The sequence below is a fragment of the Sus scrofa genome, chromosome 5 (assembly GCF_000003025.6).
Source record: "Sus scrofa isolate TJ Tabasco breed Duroc chromosome 5, Sscrofa11.1, whole genome shotgun sequence".
NCBI lineage: Eukaryota > Metazoa > Chordata > Mammalia > Artiodactyla > Suidae > Sus > Sus scrofa.
The window spans coordinates 44,096,006-44,120,115 of record NC_010447.5 but is presented as its reverse complement, the minus strand read 5'-3'; the positions used below and the strand labels follow the sequence as shown (position 1 = coordinate 44,120,115).

Below are 24,110 nucleotides of genomic sequence, written 5' to 3'. Positions count from 1 at the left end.
AATAGGAAATGGGAATGAACAATGCTTGTGCTTTTGAATTAGAATTAAAATGTTTAAACCTATTGTTTGGGAATTTCATGAGCAATTCATCATCCTTTAAGCAGTACAGATGCACTTTCAAAACCTTGGCAGAAGCTGTTAAATGATAAAAGAACAACACTTCCCCTTCTTATTTACATCATCCTGGAAAGATGACCATTGTCCACCTTTGAGACAAGCATTTTACAACATCTGCTATGACTTCATTTTTTGTTTAATTACATGCAGCAAAGAGAATCTTTCTGCTCTTAAGTAGAACTGAAATCTAACCTTTTAACTTAATAAACTTAGACAACCCACTGAGAGTTTCCATAAATAGCATTAATGACACATTGTTCCTTTTTTTATGGCTGCACCTTTGGAATACGGAAGTTCCAGGGCTAGAGGTTGAATCAAAAGCTGCAGCAGCATCCTACTCCACAGCCATGGCAACACAGGATCTGAGCCACACCGTCCACCTATGCTGTAGCTTGCAACAAGGCCAGATCCTTAACCCACTGAGTGAGGCCAGGGATTGAACCCGCCTCCTCACAATGTTGGGTCCTTAACCTGTTGAGCCAAAACAACTCCCTCTTCCTATTTTATTATTCTAGAAAATTGCTAACTTTAGATAGTTTAAAGGAAACCTATCTCTAATTAACTTCATTCTGCTCTGCTGAATCCCTACCTGGAAAGTTATCTGACCTTAAGATCTTATTCTGGTCTCATGAAGGTTGACCCAAAATGTTTAAACAATAAAGCCCTGGAACCCAGAACCTAAAACAGCTGCTTGATGCTACCACACTGGAAGCACCAGGGAGCCAATGGCGGCTCCTTATATCAGATTGAACCTGGAAGCTTCCAGCATCTGTGAACCCAGACTTAATAGTGTCCCCATTTTTCTATCCAACATTTGATAGATGAGGAAATTTCCAAAAAGACTGAATGTATCTGGATGTGAGCATTTATTCATACTCCAGGAAAAAGGCACCTCTCGTGCATTTCCTTAGATCCCCATCCTCGGGGTGCTGCTGGGCCAGGTGTGAAAAGCTTCTTTATATTTACTTCTCCACGAAGAGATTTGTCCTCTTCTTTTCTCGGCATATCTATGGAACAACTGAGAGAAAAAAAATGCCTTTGCTTTCACCTTCTGAGAACCTGCCTAATTCTCTTTTACCTCTTTGAAGTTGAGATGCTTCCTCTCAACCCACTAGTTCACCCTTTCCCGTAGGAAGGCAGAGCTCTGGATCTAAAAAAAAAAAAAAAAAACCCATTTTCATCCCAATTCTGCCACTTGCTGGTTTGATGGCAAATTATGTATGTGTCCCCATTCTTATTTGTCTTAGTTGGTAAAAGGAAATAATTTTACACTGATCAGAATTCATGATATAGGAGTTCCCATTGTGGCATAGCAGAAACGAATCTAACTAGTATCCTTGAGGACATGGGTTCAATCCTTGGCCTCACTCAGTGGATCGGGGATCCAGCTTTTCCCGAGCTGTGAGCTGTGGTGTAGATCGCAGATGCGACTTGGATCACACGTTGCTGTGGCATAGGCCAGCAGTTGTAGTTCTGAATTCTGCCATCTCTCCTTCCATAAATCACCATATTCTAGAGTCGAGCATCTTCACTTTGTAGCAAAGGCATGAGGGATCATCCACCCATTGGTTCTGTCCCTCGTCTAGTCCCTGTGTGAATGCAGATCTGACTACATAGGCTGTGTCACGGGTCCAGTGTTCTTTAACTTTCCACATTACTCTCTAATGATGTATCTATTGTTCTGAGGATTATGAGAAAACACAAAGAAATGGTCATCCCAATTCTCAGGAGGGCAAACCAATCGGTTTCTAATAGAGGGGGTAAGGATACTGTAAGATTACTAAAATTTGATAAGAAGTCCCTAGTTTGAGATGTATTTCCTCGCGCAGAATCCAAGAGAAGAAAGAAATAGATTCATTAGTACTGTAAGGAGGTCTTTTTTCCCTATTCTTTAAAATTACAGGTGACTTACCATGTTGTGCCAATTTCTGCTGTACAACAAACTGATCTAGTCATACATATATATACATTCCCTTTTTTATACTATCTTCTGTCATGGTCTATCCCAAAAGCCTGGATATAGTTTCCTGTGCTGTACAGTAGGACCTCATTGCTTACCCATTCTAAATGCAAGAGTCTGCATCCACTCCCTCCCCCCTTCCCCTTGGCAACAACAAATCTGTTCTCTCTGTGAGTCGGTTTCTGTTTTGTAGATAGGTTCATTTGTGCCATATTTTAGATTCCACATAAGTGATACCATATGGTATTTGTCTTTCTCTTTCTGAGTTATATCACTTAGTATGGGAATCTCTAGTTGCATCTATGTTGCTGCCAATGGCATTATGTAGTTCATTTTTATGGCTGAGTAGTATTCCATTGTGTATATGTACCACATCCTAATCCAATCATCTGTCCGTGGGCATTTAAGTTGTCTCCATGTCTTGGCTATTGTGAATAGTGCTGCTATGAACGTAAGGGTACATGTATCTTTTTGAATTGTACTTTACCACAAGAGGTCTTAATGGAAGGGAGGTTGAAACAGCAACACTTAAATCCACTCTCATCCTCCAGGCAAGGATACAGACAACCATGCAGGACACTTGGTCTGACAACCACACTTCAGTCTCTCTTCCACCCCCAGAGGCACATTTCACAACCTCCTCCAATATTGTGTTTCAGAATGCTAGGCTGCTATGCTAGGGTGTTCACTTTTTAGAAAATTGAGATATGTGACATATCGCATTATATTAGTTTCATGTGTACAACATCATGATATGTTTTTATATATTGCATATTGATCACCACAATAAGTCTAGTTAACATTCATCACCTCACATAGTTACACAATTTTTTTTCTCTTCTGATAAGAACTTCTAAGGTCTACTATCTTAGCAACTTTCAAACATACAATACAGTATAATTAACTAGAGTCACCATGCTGTGCATTACATCACCAGGACTTATTTAATTTATAACTAGAAGTTTGTGCCTTTTGACCCCCTTCACCCATTTTGCCCACCCCTTACCCCCTGACTCTGCCAACCGACAATCTGTTACTCTGTGTCTATGAGCTCAGGTTTTTATTAGGGTTGTTTACTTTTGAGCACATGAGGTTAGAAAAGAAACAAAGAGGTCTGTGGAACCAGAGGAGGAGGAAAAAGGGGCTGGGAAAGGAGAGGCCTAGACTAGGTTGCTTTGATTTCCTTTGACTTTGATTCACCCAGTCTCCTCATCTGCACAGGGTAGACTGAAATAATGACTTGCAATTATCTCACTTAGCTTACAATACCCTGCACATATATGATTCCACTTACTCTCATCTGAATCCAAAGTTCACTCCCCAAATTTTACTTTCAAATCCTGGTTTCCAAGACATTTGCTATAACCACGTAGGACTCAGACAGAAACATTCATCTTTTATAACCAATAGGGTTCCATGATACTAAGGCCATGATTCCAGCCTAGTAAATACTTGTTCAAACTTACCCTCATTTTGTGCCATTGACCAAGCACAACTAACTGAGCACAACAGGTTGGCCAACTGATCTTCAGCCCATGAGCGCCCTGACCTACTCCTCAGTTCACTCACTTATTCTCACCATCACTCTGCATTATACTTGTCATCAACAAGCTTATGCTTTATAACACATTCAATTGAGTCCTTCAGCAAAATCCTACTGCTTCCTTCCTGGTCAAGACCTTCACACAGCACTCACCCCCATGAGACTTTGGTGATTGGCTACCAAGTCCAGTGTAGTGCCAGGAGCCTCCCTACCTGGGCACTGCCCTGGAGAGTAGCCCTCACTGGACAAGGTCTACCTTCCTAGATCTCATCCCTCTTCTGAGTTTACGTTTCCAGGGTCTGGATGGAACAGTTCATGCTGACACAGCAGGAGCAGAGAGACGAACACATGGAATCAAGTCTTCCTATGAACCCCACGATATTCTTTTTGTTCGTCTTTTTAGGGCTCCACCCATGGCATATAGAAATTCCCAGGATAGGGGTCTAATCAGAACTACAGCTGCCAGCCTACACCACAGCCACAGCAACCCAGATCTGAGTCACGTCTCTGACCTACATCACATATCATGGCAACACCAGATCCTTAACCCACTGAGCAAAGCCAGGGATCAAAACTGTGTCCTCATGGATCCATATGGATCCTCAGCATCTCTTCTGCTGAGTCACGATGGGAGCTCCATCCATGGTATCCTGAAGAACAACTTTAATCAACTTATGAAACCCCCATGTAGGAAGACAGAGGGACTCAACGCACTGGACTCGTGAGCAATCTTACTTGTGCTCTGAGCCCCACTTGAGATAGAAGGCTTCAGTACAATTCCAAGCCTCTCCCCACAACTTGATGTGTTACACAGACTTCTTGAACCTGTCCACATGGACTGCAACCTCTCTTAATAAGCTGCCTGCACCATCACCCCTTGAACAGGTAGATCTGCCATTGCTCTTGCCCCACCCCCAGGGTGAGGCTCCTATTTCCTCCAGGCACATGCTCCTGACTGCTGCTTGCTCATGTGGACTTCTAAGCAACACATGTTCTTGCAGCTCAGGAAGACACCCCATCATTCTACAGAGATCTCCCCATACCAACACTCCCGGGACCGTCCCCTTGCCTACTGCCTGGCCTTTCAGAGAGCCTGTCCTGGCAGCTGGACTTCCTCCTCTTCTGGTCTCCCCCCAGGAGACACATCTCCCTTCCTCTCCCTGGTCCATTGTGCTGCAACTGAGCAAACACAAGTGGTTCCATTCTAATGTATGACAAATCTGTGTTTCAAATCTTAAGGTAAGAAAATTCACTCTTTCCACAAGGTTATTCAAAGTCACAAAAGAGGAGAGCTTAGGGATCATGCTGTTTTTAGATTTCTCAAACCAGCAAAATGTCTAAAGAGGAAGGGTGTTAGATGGGGGTGGAGGAACCAATGAAAGGTTATATATCCCCTCCTGCACTCATTGTTTTGCAAAAGAAAGGATATTTTAATAACAAAAATACAGGAAACATAGAATTTCATATTTTTTTTTTTTTTTAATGGCTACACCTGCAGCACACATAAGTTCCCAGGCTAAGGGTCAAATCAGAGTTGCTGGCAAGGAATTGAACCTGCATCCTCACAGTCACTCTTTTGAGTTCTTAACCCAAAAAATCCACAATGGGTAATTTCATAATTTTTTAAATGCATAGATTTAACTTGATGAAAAACTCATCATACTATCTTCCTTTCTCCTTTCACCCCCAATTTGGTCATGGGCAAATCTGGCATGAAAATCTAAGTGGCATTTGGGACCTACTGTGCAAGGCCAGCACCCAGGTTTTACAGAGAGGAAAGTGATTCCCCCAGGATGGCCAGACAGAGCAGGGCAGACCAGGCTGTGTTGATCCCCAGGTCAGGCTTCCTTCTCCTGGATTTGCTAAGGTAAGGTTTGGTTGATATCAAATTAATCCTGTTGATTTTAATAGTTGGCAAAACTTTGATTTACTCTCAAATAATCCTCATTCTCTTCCAGCAACTCTGCAGAAGCATATATGTGGCGCATCAGAAGGGGTCCCCGATGTCAGAAAACAAGAGTAATGTTCCTTTAGAGGTGACGTTTCTCATTTTGCATCTCGAGAAATAAATACTGCAGTACTATTTCAACAGCAGCCCATGTGAGATGAACAATTCCATTTAGCATTAGCAGGTGTGATTTGAAGCTATTTCTCAAAATTGAAAATGGAAACCAGTCAACTTTTTTCCCATTTTTCTATGTCTGATGTGTCCATTCACTTAGGAACTAGAAAATCCAAATGGCATCCTTTCTGAGTAGGACAATTTAAAATTTTTCTTTCTCCCTCAAACACGTTATCTAACTTCTTCTGCGGGCTCAGCTCCTCTTGATCAGTTCTATCCATAATATTGCCTCTGACTTCATTTACTGTCTCTTCTCTTCCCCACTCCATTCATTCATGTTTTCTTAAAGTAGCTTAGGAATTTGCTCTTTGGCCCTAAAGTGAATAAATTACGCTTAATCAGGTATGTGAAAAGGTATCTGATCACATTCTATGACTTTGAGAGCTCTGGATAACTATTTCTGCTTCATCAATTCTAGGAAATTTTAGTCCTTTGAAGCATTCTAATGTGGTTTTTATAAAATACAAAAAAGTAGCCATTAAATGATATGCTTCTCTTGAGATAAGAATAAGAGATCAAAACTTCTGTGAAAGAATGATTTAAGCCCCAAACTCTCCTGCCTGTTCAAAAAGGACTTCCATAAAATTGGCATTTATCACCAGAAAAAAAGATTATTCCAATTTCTTTTGGTGGTAAAGCTCTGACCCTAAAGCCATGATGCGCTAAAGAGACAACCCATTTCTGTCCCTTTTATCCCCAGATTTCAAAATGCCAAGCAAGAGGAAGGTGATATTTGGGGTCTTTTCTAGGTGAGGATGGAAGGAGAACAGAAGCCAGAAGATCTAAGTGGGTTGTTCATTGTTAGGCAGAAAGGCAGAGGATGAAAACGCACTGTTGGTCCAACACATTCTGAACTTTTCTTATAAAAAATGGCCAAACCAGCCCCTGGGGGTTGCTGGGACTCACCTGGATGTCAGTAAGGATGGAAAAGATTTCTGTGGTGTTCATGGATGGGATCCTAAGGCTGGGGTTTAGTTCCTTAATGTGAACATCTAATGAGTAGGAAGAACACCTGCCAACCAAGCTTTTTATTTCATTTTCCTACCATTTGCTAAAGTTTTTGAGACAACATAGAATGAAGATGATGATCTGTGTTTTCAGGAAAGCCACCAAGTACACTGTACACGTTTTCCTAAGCATCTGGGTACAATGCTGAGGGGAAATGGTTCTTTTTTGTCAAGGTCAATAATGGTAGGAAAGCCATGCAGAGAAGTCCCACATATATAAAGGAGCTGGGATGCATTCTTCAGCATCATGGAAGTCAGCAGGTTTATAAAATGCCCTGGGCATCACCTGATGCACTGGCACCTTCCAAAGGATGGATTCTGCAGCACCTGCAACATTCACTGTAACCCTGAGGAAGATTTCAGCAGCCCCTCACCCGACAGTCTACCATCATCCACTGAGACAGGGGCGGCTAGTCTCCTCTGCTGGGCAAAGTCTTTTTCAGAGAACGTCCCCATTTTAATGAAAACTGTCAACACTGATAAACTGGCTCCAATGAAGTTATTCAAAACTCTCTAGGAGTTCCCGTCGTGGCGCAGTGGTTAACGAATCCGACTAGGAACCATGAGGTTGCGGGTTCGGTCCCTGCCCTTGCTCAGTGGGTTAACGATCCGGCGTTGCAGTGAGCTGTGGTGTAGGTTGCAGACGCGGCTCGGATTCTGCGTTGCTGTGGCTCTGGCGTAGACCGGAGACTACAGCTCCGATTGGACCCCTAGCCTGGGAACCTCCATATGCCACGGAAGCGGCCCAAGAAATAGCAAAAAGATCAAAAAAAAAAAAAAAAAAAAAAACTCTCTAACGCCATGGCACGGAAGTTTTTCCACGGAGGTTTTGATTTCTTACTCAGCTGCCCAATGTTCGATAACAATGGAATTCAGTGCCATAAGTAAGGCAGCTCCCTGGTGGTGCTAGTTACAACAATGACCTTGAAGGAAGACTGGAGTTCATGAGTGCTAACAATATCTCTTTCAAAAACTCCTGCTGCTTCCTCCCATCCCAGGCTTCCAAAATGTAACTCTCAGGTTTGTGCTCAGAGTTGCATACCCGGCCTAGTGACCCACCCTCTTCATCAGCCTCCAGGACCATCTCTAGGGGCTAGGACACCTCTATCTTCCCATCACATGGCCTTGGCATCTGCCAAGACTACAGTTCTGGAAGAGGAAGGAAGCCTGGCTGGGCACAGTGATGATATGGATACAAAACCAGGAGATACTGAGCAGGAAAGAGAAACCCTTAGAAAAGGATGACTGGGCATCAACACTCCAAGGCATAGATGGGGGAACTTGGAGAGAAAAGGACAATCATCTTTTTCACGAAGACCAGTTTCCTGAAACTGAGTTCAAATGACTCTGCATCAAGTTTGCCAAATGCAGCAAAATCCAAATCAGTTCTGAGAGGCAGGTATCTACACTTGGTCATACTGATGTTTTCTTTAGATTTCCAACTTTTATTTTAATCCAGATCAGTTTATTCCCCCCAATAGGTGGGGGCATGACTTTATTTTGGAGAAAAGAAATGGAGACAGAGAAAGGACAATTTCAGACATGGCAGCACAGGAAGAGCCAGAGCTGGCATGATTCTGGGAGTGTTTGGAGGATATACCCACTTGGGTGAAAGAAACCCCTTACTTACTTACTTTATTTGTTTATTTATTTAATGGCTACACCTTCAGCGTATGGAAATTCCCAGGCCAAGGGTCAAATCAGAGCTGCAGCTGCAAGGCTGAAGCCACAGCTACAGCAACAACAGACCTGAGGCACATCTGTGAATATGCCACAGCGTGAGACAATGCCAGATCCTTAATCCACTGAGCAAGTACAGGGATCAAACCTGAAATCCTCACAGAGACTATGTCACATTCTTAACTTACTGAGCCACAGCAGGAACTCCTAAAACCTATTGCTTTTTTTTTTTGGTCTTTTTAGGGCCACACCCACAGCATATGGGGGTTTCCAAGCTAGGGGTCAAATCAGAGCTGCAGCTGCTGGCCTATAGCAACACCAGATTCAAGCCATGTCTGTGACCTACACCACAATGCAAGATCCTTAACCCACTGAGCAAGGCCAGGGATCCAACCCACGTCCTCATGGATACTAGTCAGGTTTGTTACCACTGAGCCACAATGGGAAATCCTGAAACTTCTTACTTTATTTAAGACAACCATCACAAATGGTTGATGACATTACAGGTTTCTATGTTTATTTAAGGGTCTTCCGTAAGAATGAAATTTTAACCTCTTGCTTAATATTCCAGCCTTTAATTTTCTCAAAGATTGTTCTCTTGTATTCAGATTAGAAAAGGTCACCGCACATGCACCCAGAACACCAACTCCTAAGGACTCAGATGCTAGGACTTTTGGAAATATCAAGCATTGATTTCCAAATGGAGTTGAGCTGCAAGTACTTTACAGTCAGACTTTCTTCTTTTTCAATTGAAAAGAATACTAAAATGTTACTATAAGAGAAGCAATGTAACCTGGAAAGGTACCAGACCTGTCAATCCCAAGAATCTGTATTCTACTGCTTGGCAATTTAATAGCTACGTCACACAAGCAACATATTTAACTTCTCAGAGGCCAGGCATTCTTTTTGCAAAGCAGGTATCTGCTTCCTCAAGAAGATGGTATCAGCAAAGTAACACTTGACATATATATTTTTTCTTTTTAGGGCCTCATCTGCAGTATATGGAAGTTCCTGGGCTAGGGGTCAAATTGGAGCTACAGCTGCCGGCCTAAACCACAGCCATAGCAACACCAGATCTGAGCCTCATATTCAACCAGTGCTGCAGCTGGCAGCAACACTGGATCTTTAACCCACTGAGTGAGGCCAGGGATCAAATTCACATCCTCAAGGACTCTGTGTCAGGTTCTGATCTGATCCCATTGTGGCTCAATGGGAACTCCAACACTTAATTTTTATTGAACATGTACAATACAAAACACTTTATATATATTTTTGTAAGAGATCATCTCAGGAGTTCCCATTGTGGCTCAGTGGGTTAGAAACCCGACCAGTATCCATGAGGATGTAGGTTGGATCCCTGGCCTCGCTCAGTGGGTTAAGGATCTGGTGTTGTCCTGGCTGTGGCATAGGCTGGCAGCTGCAGCTCTGATCTGACCTTTTACACAGAGGATGAGACAGGCTTGGGGACACTTCACTCATGTCACACTCTGCAGGAACAGGCCATGAACCACCACACACGGCATGAATTAAAGGATAAAATAAATACTACATTCCTAGCATAGTGACTGACATATAATAAAGGTTTAATAAAACCTTTGATACAATTAATGTTTACTGAGTATGATATTATTTTTAAAAAAATACGGGAGTTCCCGTCATGGTGCAGCGGAAACGAATCCGACTAGGAACCCTGAGGTTGCAGGCTTGATCCCTGGCCTTACTCAGTGGGTTAAGGATCTGGCGGCATTGCCATGAGCTATGGTGCAGGTCACAGATGCAGCTCAGACACCACGTTGCTGTGGCTCTGGTGTAGGGTGGCAGCTGTAACTCTGATTGGACCCCTAGCCTGGGAACCTCCCTATGCCTCAGGTTCGGCCCTAAAAAGACAAAAACAAAACAAAACAAAACAAAAAAGAATATCTGGACCCATTAAATGTTTAGAGGAATGATGCCACTGTATTTTTTAATCAGCAGTTAATAAACTCTTTGAGGGAACAAACAGATTCTCTTATTTTGGCAGCTGCAGATGCTGGTAGAACATGCCGGGATAGGTATGCTATCTATATGCATTAAGTGAAGAACAAATGCAAATTCCATTGGAATCATGACTACTACAGACAAAACTTGACTCAAGCCACTTTTGGCTGCTTTAAGAAAAAACACATCTAGGACTGATATTGAGGTCATCCTTTGCTCTCCTGTTTTCCTTATACTGGCAAATCCTCCAAAGCCTGTTATCCTAAGGCAATACAGGATGCAAAGAAATGGTGTTATATTTTAGTTCCTAGTAAATAGCTTTTATCAAGAAATAACCTCCTTCCCAAATTGTGCTCTACACACAAAGAAAATTAAGGGCCACCTTCTCCTTGACTAAGTCAAAACAAGATGCTGAAAAGTCTTAAAAAAGCTATCAGGTATTTTTTTTTTTGTTTGAGGCAGAGAGGGAGGGAATCAAAGGTCATGACATTCATTTCTAATTATATGCATTTAGAAATTTCAAACTCAAAATCCATAAATGAAATTAAATTTTATTCTTTAATACCTAACTTTATTTGAATTAAACTTAAAAGTTACTCAATATGAATAAATAAAAATGAATGATTTGGGAGTTCCCATTGTGGCTAGAGGGTTAAAAATTGACAATATCCATGAGGAGGGGGGTTCCATCCCTGGCCTCAATCAGTGGGTTAAGGATCTAGCATTGCCATGAGTTGTGGTATAGGTGGCAGACACAGCTCAGATTCTGCATTGCTATGGCTGTGGCATAAGCCCGGCAGTGCAGCTCTGATTCCACCCCTAGCCAGGGGACTTCCATATGATGTGGGTGAGGCCCTAAAAAGCAAAAAAAAAAAAAAAAAAAAAAAAAAAGATTTCCCTGTAATATATTGGTTTTTTTTTTTTGTATTTACTTTATTGCTTTTTAGAAAGGCTCATTCTTATGTATAATTCGTAAAATTACTTTATTTTAGGAAGTTAATAAAATTTTGAGAATAAAAAAGCATAAGTGAAAAAAAAAAGCTTCATGTACTGCTCAAGGTCACACAACAGATAAATGGCAGAAGCATTTCAGGGACATTTCCAAGCATCTGAAAAGAAACATGGCCTTGGAATGCTGACATTTGAATAAGACAAGAGAACAGACAAGCTTCAGCACAGTTCAAATATTCAGAGCTAAGTCGCATTATGTAATCATACATGTCTGAATGCCCTTTATAATTTTTAACCATTTTTTTTCCTCAAGGACAAGTTTCCTTGAGATTGTTCCCATTTTTAAATTAAAGAACAAAGAGAGACAGAGAAGATAGAAGTTAATTAAAATCATGCTACTTAACATGGTCAATAATTTTTATGTATATCAACAAATAGTGCTAGAAAGTTATTATAATTATGTTTAATAAACACAGACTCTTGGACAAAGAAATCACAGTAAATGATCGCTGCTAAAATCCTGAATATACCCCAGTCCATATTTCACATGGAGTTGTCTCAATTTCACCAGGAGGTAAACGCTGTAAACCTCCAACCTCCTCGGGGACTGTTTCTAAAGCTGGGGTAATAAACACCTTAGCTCCACAAGGATCTAACTGTCATACACGCAAAGCATGGACTCTCTGGAGCCATTGCGTTGGTGAGAAAGGCAGATCTCCTAAAGAGGAAAACGCCACATTCCCTATAAATAAAAGTCCAGAACCAGATGGCTTCCCAGGTGAACTCTACCAAACACACAAAGAGGAACTTGTAACCAGCCTCCTTAAACTTTTTTACAAGGTTGAAGAAGAAGGGACACTCCCAAAGACATTCTATGATGCCACCATCACCCTAATTCCAAAACCAGACAAAGATACCACCAAAAAAGAGAACCATAGGCCAATAACTTTGATGAATATAGACACAAAAATTCTCAACAAAATTTTATCTAAGTGAATCCAACAACATATAAAAAAGATCATACACTACGACCAGGTGGGATTCATCCTAGGTTCACAAGGATGGTTCAAAATACGCAAATCAATCAATGTCATACACCACATTAACAAAAAAAAAAGTCAAAAACCACATGATAATCTCAGTAGATGCAGAAAAAGCATCTGACAAAGTCCAATACCCATTCATGATCAAAACGCTCACCAAAGTGGGTATAGAGGGAACATACCTTAACATAATTAGAGCCATTTATGACAAACGCACAGCAAATATAATACTCAATGGAGAAAAGTTGAAAGCTTTCCCTCTAAAATCTGGAACAAGGCAAGGATGCCCACTCTCACCACCACTATTCAACATAGTACTGGAGTCATAGCCACAGCAATCAGACAAACAAAAGAAATTAAAGGCATCCAAATAGGAAGAAAAGAGATAAAATTGTCACTATATGCAGATGACATGATACTATACATAGAAAACCCTAAGGACTCAACCCAAAAACGACTTGAACTGATCAACAAATTCAGCAAAGTAGCAGGATATAAGATTAACATTCAGAAATCAGTTGCATTTCTGTATACTAACAATGAAATAGTAGAAAAGGAATACAAAAATACAATACCTTTGAAAATTGCACCCCAAAAAATCAAATACCTGGGAATACACCTGATCAAGGAGGTAAAGGACTTATATGCCGAGAACTATAAAACATTAATCAAGGAAATAAAAGATGTAAAGAAATGGAAAGATATTCCATGCTCCTGGGTTGGAAAAATTAATATTGTAAAAATGGCCATACTGCCCAAAGCAATCTATGGAGTCAATGCAATTCCTATCAAATTGCCCATGACATTTTTCACAGAACTAGAACAAACAATCCAAAAACTTATATGGAACCACAAAAGACCCAGAATTGCCAAAGTAATTCTAAGGAACAAAAACCAAGCAGGAGGCATCTCTCTCCCAGACATCAGGCAATATTACAAAGCCACAGTCATCAAGACAGCATGGTACTGGTACCAAAACAGACAGACAGCCCAATGGAACAGAATAGAGAACCCAGAAATAAACCCAGGCACCTATGGTCAATTAATCTTTGACAAAGGAGACAAGAACATAAAATGGGAAAAGACAGACTTTTCAGCAAGTATTGCTGGGACATCTGGACAGCTATATGCAAATCAATGAAACTAGAACACACTCTCACACCATGCACAAAAGCAAACTCAAAATGGCTGAAAGACTTAAATTTAAGACAAGACACCATCAAACTCCTGGAAGAGAACATAGGCAAAACATTCTCTGACATCAACCTTATGAATATTTTCTCAGGTCAGTCTCCCAAAGCAACAGAAATAAGAGCAAACATAAACCAATGGGACCTAATCAAACTAACAAGCTTTTGTACAGCAAAGGAAACCAAAAAGAAAACAAAAAGACAACTTACAGAGTGGGAGAAAATAGTTTCAAATGATGCAATGGACAAGGGCCTAATCTCTAGAATACATAAGCAATTTATACAACTCAACAGCAGAAAGGCCAATAATCCAATTGAAAAATGGGCAAAAGACCTGAATAGACATTTCTCCAAGGAAAATGTACAGACGGCCACAACTGCTCAACATCACTGATTATTAGAGAAATGCAAATCAAATCTACCACAAGATACCACCTCACACCATTCAGAATGGCCATCATTAATAAGTCCACAAATAACAAATGCTGGAGGGGTCGTGGAGAAAAGGGAACCCTCCTGCACTATTGGTGGGAATGTAAGCTGGTACAACCACTATGGAGAACAGTATGGAGGTATCTTAGAAAACTCTACATAGCATGACCATATGACCCAGCAACCCCACTCTTAAGTATATATCCATACAAAACTTTCCCTAAAAAAGACACGTGCATCCGCATGTTCATTGCAGCACTATTCACAATAGCCAAGACATGGAAACAACCCAAATGTCCATCGACAGATGAATGGATTAAGAAGATGTGGTATATATACACAATGGAATACTACTCAGCCATAAAAAAGAACGAAATAATGCCATTTGCAGCAACATGGATGGAACTAGAGACTCTCATCCTGAGTGAAGTCAGAAAGAGAAAGCCAAATAGCATATGATATCACTTATATCGGAATCTAATATACAGCACAAAGGAACCTTTCCACAGAAAAGAAAATCATGGACTTGCAGAATAGACTTGTGGTTGCTAAAGGGTACGGGGAGAGAGTGGGGTGGATTGGGAGCTTGGGGTTAATAGACGCAAACTATTTCCTTTGGGATGGATTAGCAATGAGACCCTGCAGTGTAGCCCTGGGAACTATATCTAGTCATACTTATGATGGAGTCTGATAACATGAGAAAATAGAATGTGTATAACTGGATCACCATGCTGTACAGTAGAAAAAAAATTGTATTTGGAAAATAACAATTAAAAAAGTAAAATAAAATAAAATAATATGATCCTTGGGGAAAAAAAAGAAAAAAAGCAGATCAGGAGGAGTAATTACCTGGGCATGTAAAGGACTCTCTCGGCCACCACGAAACCCACCCTGAAGAAGAGGTTGCTGGCTGGGATGAACGGGAAAACCAGGAACAACAAGCCCATCAAAACTTCCCTGTGCTCCAGTCTCTGAAACACACAATAGTGGAGGGCAAATTAATCTGGGTTTAATTCCACTTCAGTCAGCATTTAACCATCTCTTTCATTTTCAGGTTCTCATTGAAGGAATGAATAAATCAGGCCAATGCAAACCCTTTGATCAATGTGCTGAATTCAGTGCAGAAAACCCTCAGGCTAAAACCTCTGGCTTGTGGAAATATTCACATGTACCCCTGACACACATTTGCCTCCCAGAAACACTGGCTATTTCCAGAACACGATCAGTGGCTATTACTTTTTGCTGGCCCTACAGCAACCCTACTCTTGGTCTGGCCCTTTTCCAAACCCTTGTGTCCCCAGGAAACTCTTTCCAGGGAGCTAAGCCTCTGGGAAGGATCAAGCTCCCTAAGGCATCAAGGAGACATTGTCCTCTCACGTTAAAAACAAAGCAAACAGAAAAACAAGCAAACAAACAAAAAAGAACCCCACACAGAGACCACCAGGAGAGGCAAAGCTTAGCATGAACGGAATTAAGTGCAAATGGTGAAATCTGGGGGGCCAGTGAGGGAGCTCATTTGAGCAGAGTGTTTTTAGCCTCTTTCAAATTAAATCAGTAAGCAAGTATTTATTCCATAAAAATTTCTGAAATTAAAATTCATTACAATAGTCCATTAAGCTGAAAAAAATCCTTCTCTTATATTGTATATATCTCTTGTATCGTATACATTAATTTGTAAAGATTTTTGTCACGTAATTCACATCAAAATTTTCTACTTATCACAATAGTATGTTGTAATGGGCACTGTAAAAAGCAGTTTCTATTTCCAAATGGAAACATTTGAAGGGAAGCCTATTTAAAACAAACCATAATGTACAGAACAGCATTATTTTTTCTTTTTAAAACAAGTTTAAGAAGAAACCCAAATAGAACTTTCCATACTACAGTTTTAAATGTTTCTTATAAACATCATCTATTTAATAATTATAAAAGACTAAACAAAGGAATTTCAGAAATATAAATAAGACTCCCTAATACAAACTATTAAACCTTTAAGTAGACAAAGTAAAGGATTTTAAACATCTTCAGACATCTGTCACCTGGATTTTATTAAAATCTTTGCTTTGGTGACCACAACATATTGAGTATTAAGATTTCTGAGAGCAATTCCAAATAACCAAATGTGATTAGGACAATTTCCCTTAAACAATTAATGGTTCTGTCAGTAATGATCTCATTTTTTACCTAAAGTAATCATACCCTTTAGATGAAAGAAAAAGCAGGGAAAAAAAAAACACAAAAAAACAAGTATAACAAGCATAACAAGTCTTCAACTCAAATGGATGCAATAATGCTATACTTTCTATGACCCATTTATTTATTTATTTATTTATTTGGCTCTTTGCCTTTTCTAGGGCGGCTCCCGCGGCATATGGAGGTTCCCAGGCTAGTGGTCGAATTGGAGCTGTAGCCGCTGGCCTACGCCAGAGCCACAGCAACGCAGGATCTGAGCCTCATCTGCAACCTACACCACAGCTCACGGCAATGCCGGATTCTTAACCCACTGAGCAAGGCCAGGGATCGAACCCAAAACCTCGTGGTTCCTAGTTGGATTTGTTAACCACTGAGCTAGGATGGGAACCCTCTATGACCCATTTAAACTGAGGGAAAAAAACAGGTGCAAAGTGGCAAGTTCATTATATTTAAAAGTTGCAAGCTATCTTTGTAATTCTTTGCGTTTACAAAGTATATTTCAGTTCAAGAACTTAAAGTTTACATAATATTAAAGAGAATAAATACCTTCATAAGAACCCTGTGATATCAATTTCTTGCTAAAATTAAAAATAAATCCTCGAGAATGAGTGTCTTATCAGATGTTCCTTATGAACTCTGAGCTTATTATTGAGTACGGGGTTGATGTTCTCTTTACATGCATGCTTATTTTTCAGACATAATTGAATGCTTCTTGCAACTCTTTTCAAAAGCTTATATATTTTTTACAAAAGTATTCACATATCTTCCTACAGAAATTTCTAAAGAGAATTTAATAGATTCTATTTATTAATCCTATAGAATTAAGAAGAATGGGGTATAAACAGAACTCCAATTGGGCTGTGAATCCATGTCCCTGGAACTTTTTTTTTTTTTCCAATAAGCTGCCTCCCCGCCCTTCACTGTGGTAATTCAAGAGCAGCCCTCACTGCAGATTCAAAAGAGGCATCGCCGTCACATCCCCAGTATCACCTCTTCTCCCCTGATCCAAGGCCCTTCCTTACTGTGGTGGCAGCATGTGTTTATGTCCTTTACTCAGCAGAACCCCCAGTGCTCAGGAGCCAGGAAGTTGGGAGAATGGGAGAAGGCAGGTGTCCAGGGATGGCACATGCCCACAAGTGTTGCCTCCCTTCTCCTTCCAGAGCCCCTGAGTAGGCGGGTCCCTGAGCATGTGCTGCAACTAGAGATGGGACTTCAGGCCCTGCATGTTTCTGATTCCTTCATGGCATCACCCCAGTTGTAATTACATATTCCTCTGTGTGCTCACTTTCTTTAATGTCTCCACGAGACTCTAAGTTCTATGAGAACAGGGTCAGGTGAGTTCACTGGCTCATGATTTGTGCCCAGCTCAGTGCCTGGCACTTAGTGGATGTCCAGTAATATTTGTTGGATAAACCAACAAGTGAATAAATGTACAAGGCAAGAAAGAAAACTGACTGAGAAAGAAAGAGGATAGAGAGAGGGCTTCCTAATGGAGGTGACAATCTGGGTTTGAAATTTTGTTTTATTTTATTATTATTATTATTTTGTCTTTTAGGGCAAACTGGCGGCATATAGAGGTTCCCAGGCTAGGAGTCTGCCGGCCTACACCAGAGTCACAGCAACATGGGATCTGAGCCACATCTTCGACCTACACCACAGCTCATGGCAACGCCAGATCCTTAATCCACTGAGCAAGGTCAGGGATCGAACCCACACCCTCATGGATGCTAGTCGGATTTGTTAACCACTAAGCCATGATGGGAACTCCTAAATTTTTTTTTTAATTAAAAAAAATATTTTTTTTTGTCTTTTTAGAGCTGCACCCAGGGCATATGGGAGTTCCCGGGCTAGGTGCTGACCTGCACCACAGCCACAGCAACACCAGATCCACGCTATGTCTGCAACCTACACTATAGCTCACGGCAATACCGGATCCTTAACCCAGAGCGAGGCCAGGGATCAAACCCACAACCTAAGGGTTCCTAGTCGGATTCATTTCTGCAGCACCATGATGGAAACTCCCTGGGTTTGAAAACTGAAGAAAGGATCTCAAGGTAAATGTGGTGGTGTTTGGGGGAGGGGGAGGTGATCCTAGCAGGTGTATTCCAAGCAAAAGATACAGGAAGTAGAAAGCAAGGAATAACCCTGTACATGTTGGCAAGTGACAAATGATGAGGGTCCTGTATGCCTTGCGTGGGGCTGACCTTCACCTAGAGACAACAAAGAGCAGCTAAAGGGGTCTCACACAGAAAAGTCAGAAAACACACTTTAGGTTACCAAAGGGGAATGACGGGGAGGGATAAATTAAGAGTTAGGAATTAACACACACACACTATATATTATATATACACACACTATATATATACACACATACAGACTATATATATACACACACACACACTCTACCATATATAAGATAGATAGACAACAAGGTGGATAGTACAGGCGACTCCACCCAATATCCTGTTAACAACCTATATGGGAAAAGAATCTGAAAAGGAATGAACATATGAAAAACTGAATCACTTTGCTGTGCACCTGAAACTAACACAACACTGTAAATCAAGTATACTCCAACATAAAATGAAACCTAAATTCCATTGAAAAAAAACTTTAAAAAAATGTCAGTCCATGTCCAGAAGTCTATGTCCAAATTCCAGCTGTGCCCCTTCCATGAACACACCCTTAGACACCTTGAGCAGGCCTGTAATTAGCCCCTCATTGCCTCAACCACCAAATGAGACTAAGTGAGGCTGGCAGCTCGGTGGGGCTGGATCTGCACAGTTTTCTTGATCCAAGAAAGTCCCTGTCATTGGAATTGTCAGTTGTGAGTGCAGAGGTCACCACCCCACACTGCTACCAGAGGGGGGCTGTCTTCTGGGGTGTTTTCTTTGTTTTCAAAACATTCACTTGAAGCTGGTGCCCAAACTCTATGAAGTTTCTTTTTTTTTGCCATTTCTTGGGCCACTCCCATGGCATATGGGAGATTCCCAGACTAGGGGTCTAATAGGAGCTGTAGCTGCTAGCCTATGCCAGAGCCACAGCAACATGGGATCCGAGCAGCATCTGCGACCTACACCACAGCTCATGGCAACACCAGATCCTTAACCCACTGAGAAAGGCCAGGGATCGAACCTGCATCCTCATGGTTCCTAGTTGGATTTGTTAACCACTGCGCAACGACAGGAACTCCCAATCGCATATCTTGTTGAACTGCATTTTTTTTTTTTTTTAATTTAAACCATGCAAGTTGACCAGTCAAGCAGAAAGTTGTAAAGTTAGGTCCTGGATGTGGCTGAACTTCCAAGAATGAGAAAGACTGGGAAGGAATCCAATTTTGTACCCTGTGGATCACAGATGTGACAAAGTTGGCTAAATAATTTATAGCTTATTTCAACCCAATGGATTCAGATGAAGCAAACAAAAAAACTATGGGTGGTGGAAAAAGAGAAAATGTGCGGCATTTTCCAAAGTACATAATGTGCATTGCCATCTAGGAAAAGAGGCAAATGGAAATTTACTTATTCCAAATGCACTAGGGGATGAAAAGATATGAGAATTAAACCAGCTGCTAATACAGCCATTAATAACACATGTTATTTGTCAGATGAGCTGTGTGGCTTCAGAAAAATTAAATGACTTCTCTGAGTCTAAATCTGAATCAGTTAAACAAAAGAAAGGATTGATACCTATTTTATCTGTAGGAAAAATGTGATAGATTCACTCTGACAGGTGTTAGGCTTGATTCTTTTTCTGGTTCAGGAGGATATAGAAAAGCATTCCCTCGAGCCACAAAGAGTTGTAAAGTCTCTGAATAAGCCTCTTAGGATGCCCAGAGAACCACTCAGCTGCCATCGGCACAGCCACAGAAGCCGCTAATGGAAGAGCCATGATCTTCTCAGAAACATCAATTACCTCAGGGGAACTGCAGCCCCAGAATCTGAGTCTACCCTGGTGGCTTCTGATTCATCCCATCTTCTTCCTACTCCCAGTTTCCTTTTCAAAGAACAAGTCACTGATGAGGACACATACACAAGCATGCAGACAGACAGACAAATAGACACACACATAGAGGCACATGCATGTGGCCAGCAGAGTGTGAGAGGAGGACCCCTCCCTGCTCCATTCAACACAGACGACCTCCACTTGCAGGTTTTTCCCTTCCAGAGCAGCAGAGCCTAGACCTCATACAGTAATGACTACCATCATCCCTTTTATCATATCTTCTCTCACCTCTAAACAGGTTTCAGAGGAACAGCATGTAGCGTGTTCTCACAGTTCAATGTACATACCGCCCCATTACATTTGGGGCCAGGAGGGCTCGCGGCTCTACGTTCTAGCTGTGTGCATCTAATTTACCAATTTTAAGGGAACCTGATGGTGGTAAAGCTTCTCTTCAGCCCTGGGAGTAAGGCACTTCCAAGTAAGGCATTTCTGATCCCTGGCAGGGCTTTCTTGTCTCCTCTGTTTATGGGTCTACTTCCTTGATGGGTCTGTTTATGGGTCTGCCTTCCTTGATGGGACTCACCCTCTCATTTAAATTTATCTTGGAGTTTCCATTGTGGCTCAGCAAAAACAAATCCGACTAGTATTTATGAGGACACACGTTTGATCCCTGGCCTCGCTCAGTGGTTTAAGGATCCAGCATTGCTATGAGCTGTGGTGTAGGTCACAGCTGTGGTTTGGATCTGGTGGTGTTGTCAGTGGCGGTGGTGTAGGCCAGCAGCTACAGTCCCGATTCTACCCTAGCCTGGGAACCTCCATATGCTGCCAGTACAGCCTTAAAAGGACCAAAAAAAAAAGAAAGACAAAAAAATTATCTAGATACCTGGCACATACATAATTGGCATTTAACAAATGTGTGTTGCCATAGGAAAGATTAGCGACGGAAGCTGCATGTCTGTCACAGGGGTTGTTAAGCATGCCTCTGGCCATTTTAGAGACTTCTCACTAAGGAAACCTTATACTTTTTGTAACCCTCTGAAACACTGTATTTGAAACATGAATTTAAGGTGAAAAGTCCTCAGTTCTTGATATGCAAAGAATCTTATAAGAGTCTGATGGAGCTACAGCAGCACTGAGTACTTTTCATCAGGGTACATGCATGCATTCTACACCTCTTAATTCCACACACTGCTACTTACTACTGCTTGTGCTCTCAAGGTCACTGGGACTTTTGCATTCAGGAAAAGTGACCATCTTTCATGTTACTGACATTCAATTTTAATTTCTGAATTTTTTTTTTTTTTTTGGTCACGCCCGCAGCATGTAAAAGTTTCTGCACAAGTATCGAATCCACACCACAGCAATGTCAGGTCCTTAACCCTGATGCCACAAGGGAACACCTATTTTTGAATATTTCAATGTCTTAAAATATTTGATAACTTATTACTATTATTATGGAAATTCTTTTGTTTTTTTTCTGACTTGTCTGTGGCATGTGGAAGTTCTCAGGTCAGGGACAGAACCTGAGCCACAGCAGTGGCCCAAGCCATTACAGTGACAATGCCCAATCTTTAATGTGCTGTGCCACAAGAGAACTCCATGTTCTTTTTATTTGAAGAAGACAAGTTGTTTAATCAACTGAAATCCCCATGGCTTTATCTGACTCCATAGTCCTGCCTCATCTCGTGTTCTGAATCCCAGTTATTGAGCTGGGCAGGGGGGTGCTGGGGCAGTGAACTAGGTTCAACCTCCCACAAAGTGACTCTCAAATCGCTGCCATGCAGCAGGCAACCCAGATTCATTCCAGTCAGTCTAAATAAATTGTTTAATGTTCACCACAATTCCGTGGAGGTGAATATAATTATTTTACCTGTGGTAAACTCATATATCCAAGACCTTTGGGCCCTTCACAAACAGCTCTGACTACAAATCAGCAAAACTGTCAGGAGGCTTGTTGCCTTATTTCTGTGAGAAATTCTCCTCAACGCTGCACAGGCCTTCAGGTCTCCCTTCTGCAAAACTTAAGAACCTGAGCTCTTCCTGTGCTGCTTGTGTACATTTTAAGAATTTTACTGAAGCCCAACACCCCTATTGCTGTCCCCAGGAAAGTCACTGGTGAGACTCCACTTGAGCAAATTAGAGGTTCAGGTTTATTTAAAACACCATGAGCTCTGAATCTATAAAAAGCCTTTAGATATTCTTGAGGATGATGATCATACATCAAATGGATGGAGAACTGATCTCAAAACACTAAGTCAGAAGTCAAGGAGAATGCTTTCAAGACCAGAATGGCAAGGGCCGTCCCAGAGGAAGGACAGGAAGAGCCTGGCTGTTTGGAGTAACAGGATTCTGTTTGAGCTCTGCACAAATGTACTTTGAATTTCATCCCTCTGACTACCTTCTTGTCTACCTGCTCTTTTTTTTAAAGGCTGCACTTGTGGCATATGGACGTTCCCCAGCCAGGTACTGAATGTGAACCACAGCTGTGACTTATGCCGCAGCTGTGGCAATGCTGGATCCTGCACCTCCACAGCAACCTGAGCCACTGCAGTAAGATTCTTTTTTTTTTTATTCTTTTTAGGGCCGCACCTATAGCTTATGGAAGTTCCCAGGCTAGGGGTCAAATGGGGGCTGCAGCTGCTAGTCTATGCTACAGTCATAGCGACACCAGATCCAAATGGCAACTGTGACCTTCACTGCAAGTTTACAGCAAGGCCAGATCCTTAACCCACTGAGTGAGGCTAGCGCTCAAACCCGCATCCTCACGGACACTAGTCAGTTCTTAACCTGCTGAGCCAAAACGAGAACTCCTGCAGTCTGATTCTTAACCCACAGGGGTCTCCTGATCTTCACTGTTGTCTGTATTATTTTCCTTTGGATTTTACAGCCCCTCCCTGCTCCACCTCTGTCTGCAGTGGTTCAGTTTGTTTGTCTACAGGCATAGCTCCCTCTGCGGATTCTCGCCATGGTTACAGCTCTCACCTGGTACTGGTGACAGTTCCCTCCTTTGACTCTTCGGCCATCTGGTAGGTCTCCCTTGGTAAGTTAGCTCCACTTTGCCCACATCACTGCAAAAGGTCCCTTCATACACTCTTCGATCACCCCACTGGCTGCACCATGTGTTTCCTGCCAGGATTCTGACTGACCAGCTCAGAGTGAAGGAGCACAAGATTGGAAGTAGAGATGTGGGTTCTAAGGAAGGGTCAGAACTTGGCTTTTGAGAGCTGACAGGAGCCAACCCCGGACCACTCCTGACTTGATCCCACCCTTGCATTATTGTATTTCCATTATGTTTCAGCCCTTGGGGGAAACCATGCTTTTTTGAGGCCACAGAGGTCATAGAAAATTATAAATATTGTACTGAAACAGTAAAGACAAGTAACAATCTGAGAGAGCTTTTTCTCTGGCAAATGCTACTGAGACCAATCTCTCAATAGCTGGTGAAGCAAAAGTTTTGGATTTTTACTGCTCTTGTGATATCAAAGGCAACAGACCACTTCTTCACGATTGAAACAAGATCTAGCCTCTGAATGCTACATCTGTAACATGAGAGGCAAGAGGAATTCTTGGGACAGCCTTCATGGTAAGAGAATAAGAAAAATTGTAAGCTGATTCTCAGAGCCTCAGTCATGGCTGCTGAATTCCTTGGTGATTATACAGTCAACCTGGACCCTAAGTTAGGACCAATGGCCACAGGGTCACCCTGTGACAAGTTAAGGACAGTCCACCCATGACATGGAGACAATTCACATCTCAACCACTTGCAAATTTTTTCTCCCTAGTCTGAAATCAAGGGAATAAAACAAACTGGGAAAGAAATTGGCTTTGGCTCAGGATCTCAACAGCATAGCTGCCAACCCACACACTCCTTGGCTCAAGCTGGTGATATCACTTATTCATTTTCATATGCTCTAAAATTTACTTATAAATGCACAGGGAAAAAAATTTAA

General features: G+C 41.6%; 1 protein-coding gene across 3 annotated transcripts in view; it reads right to left on the bottom strand.

Annotated features, from left to right (window-relative positions):
* Positions 1-24,110, bottom strand: part of TMTC1 (transmembrane and tetratricopeptide repeat containing 1) — a 309,190-nt gene that overhangs the window by 102,784 nt on the left and 182,296 nt on the right. For all 3 annotated transcript variants that reach the window (XM_021092123.1, XM_021092125.1, XM_021092124.1), the window contains exon 9: positions 14,872-14,993. In XM_021092123.1, coding sequence (XP_020947782.1) covers positions 14,872-14,993 — 122 coding nt within the window. The remainder of the gene's footprint in view (positions 1-14,871; positions 14,994-24,110) is intronic.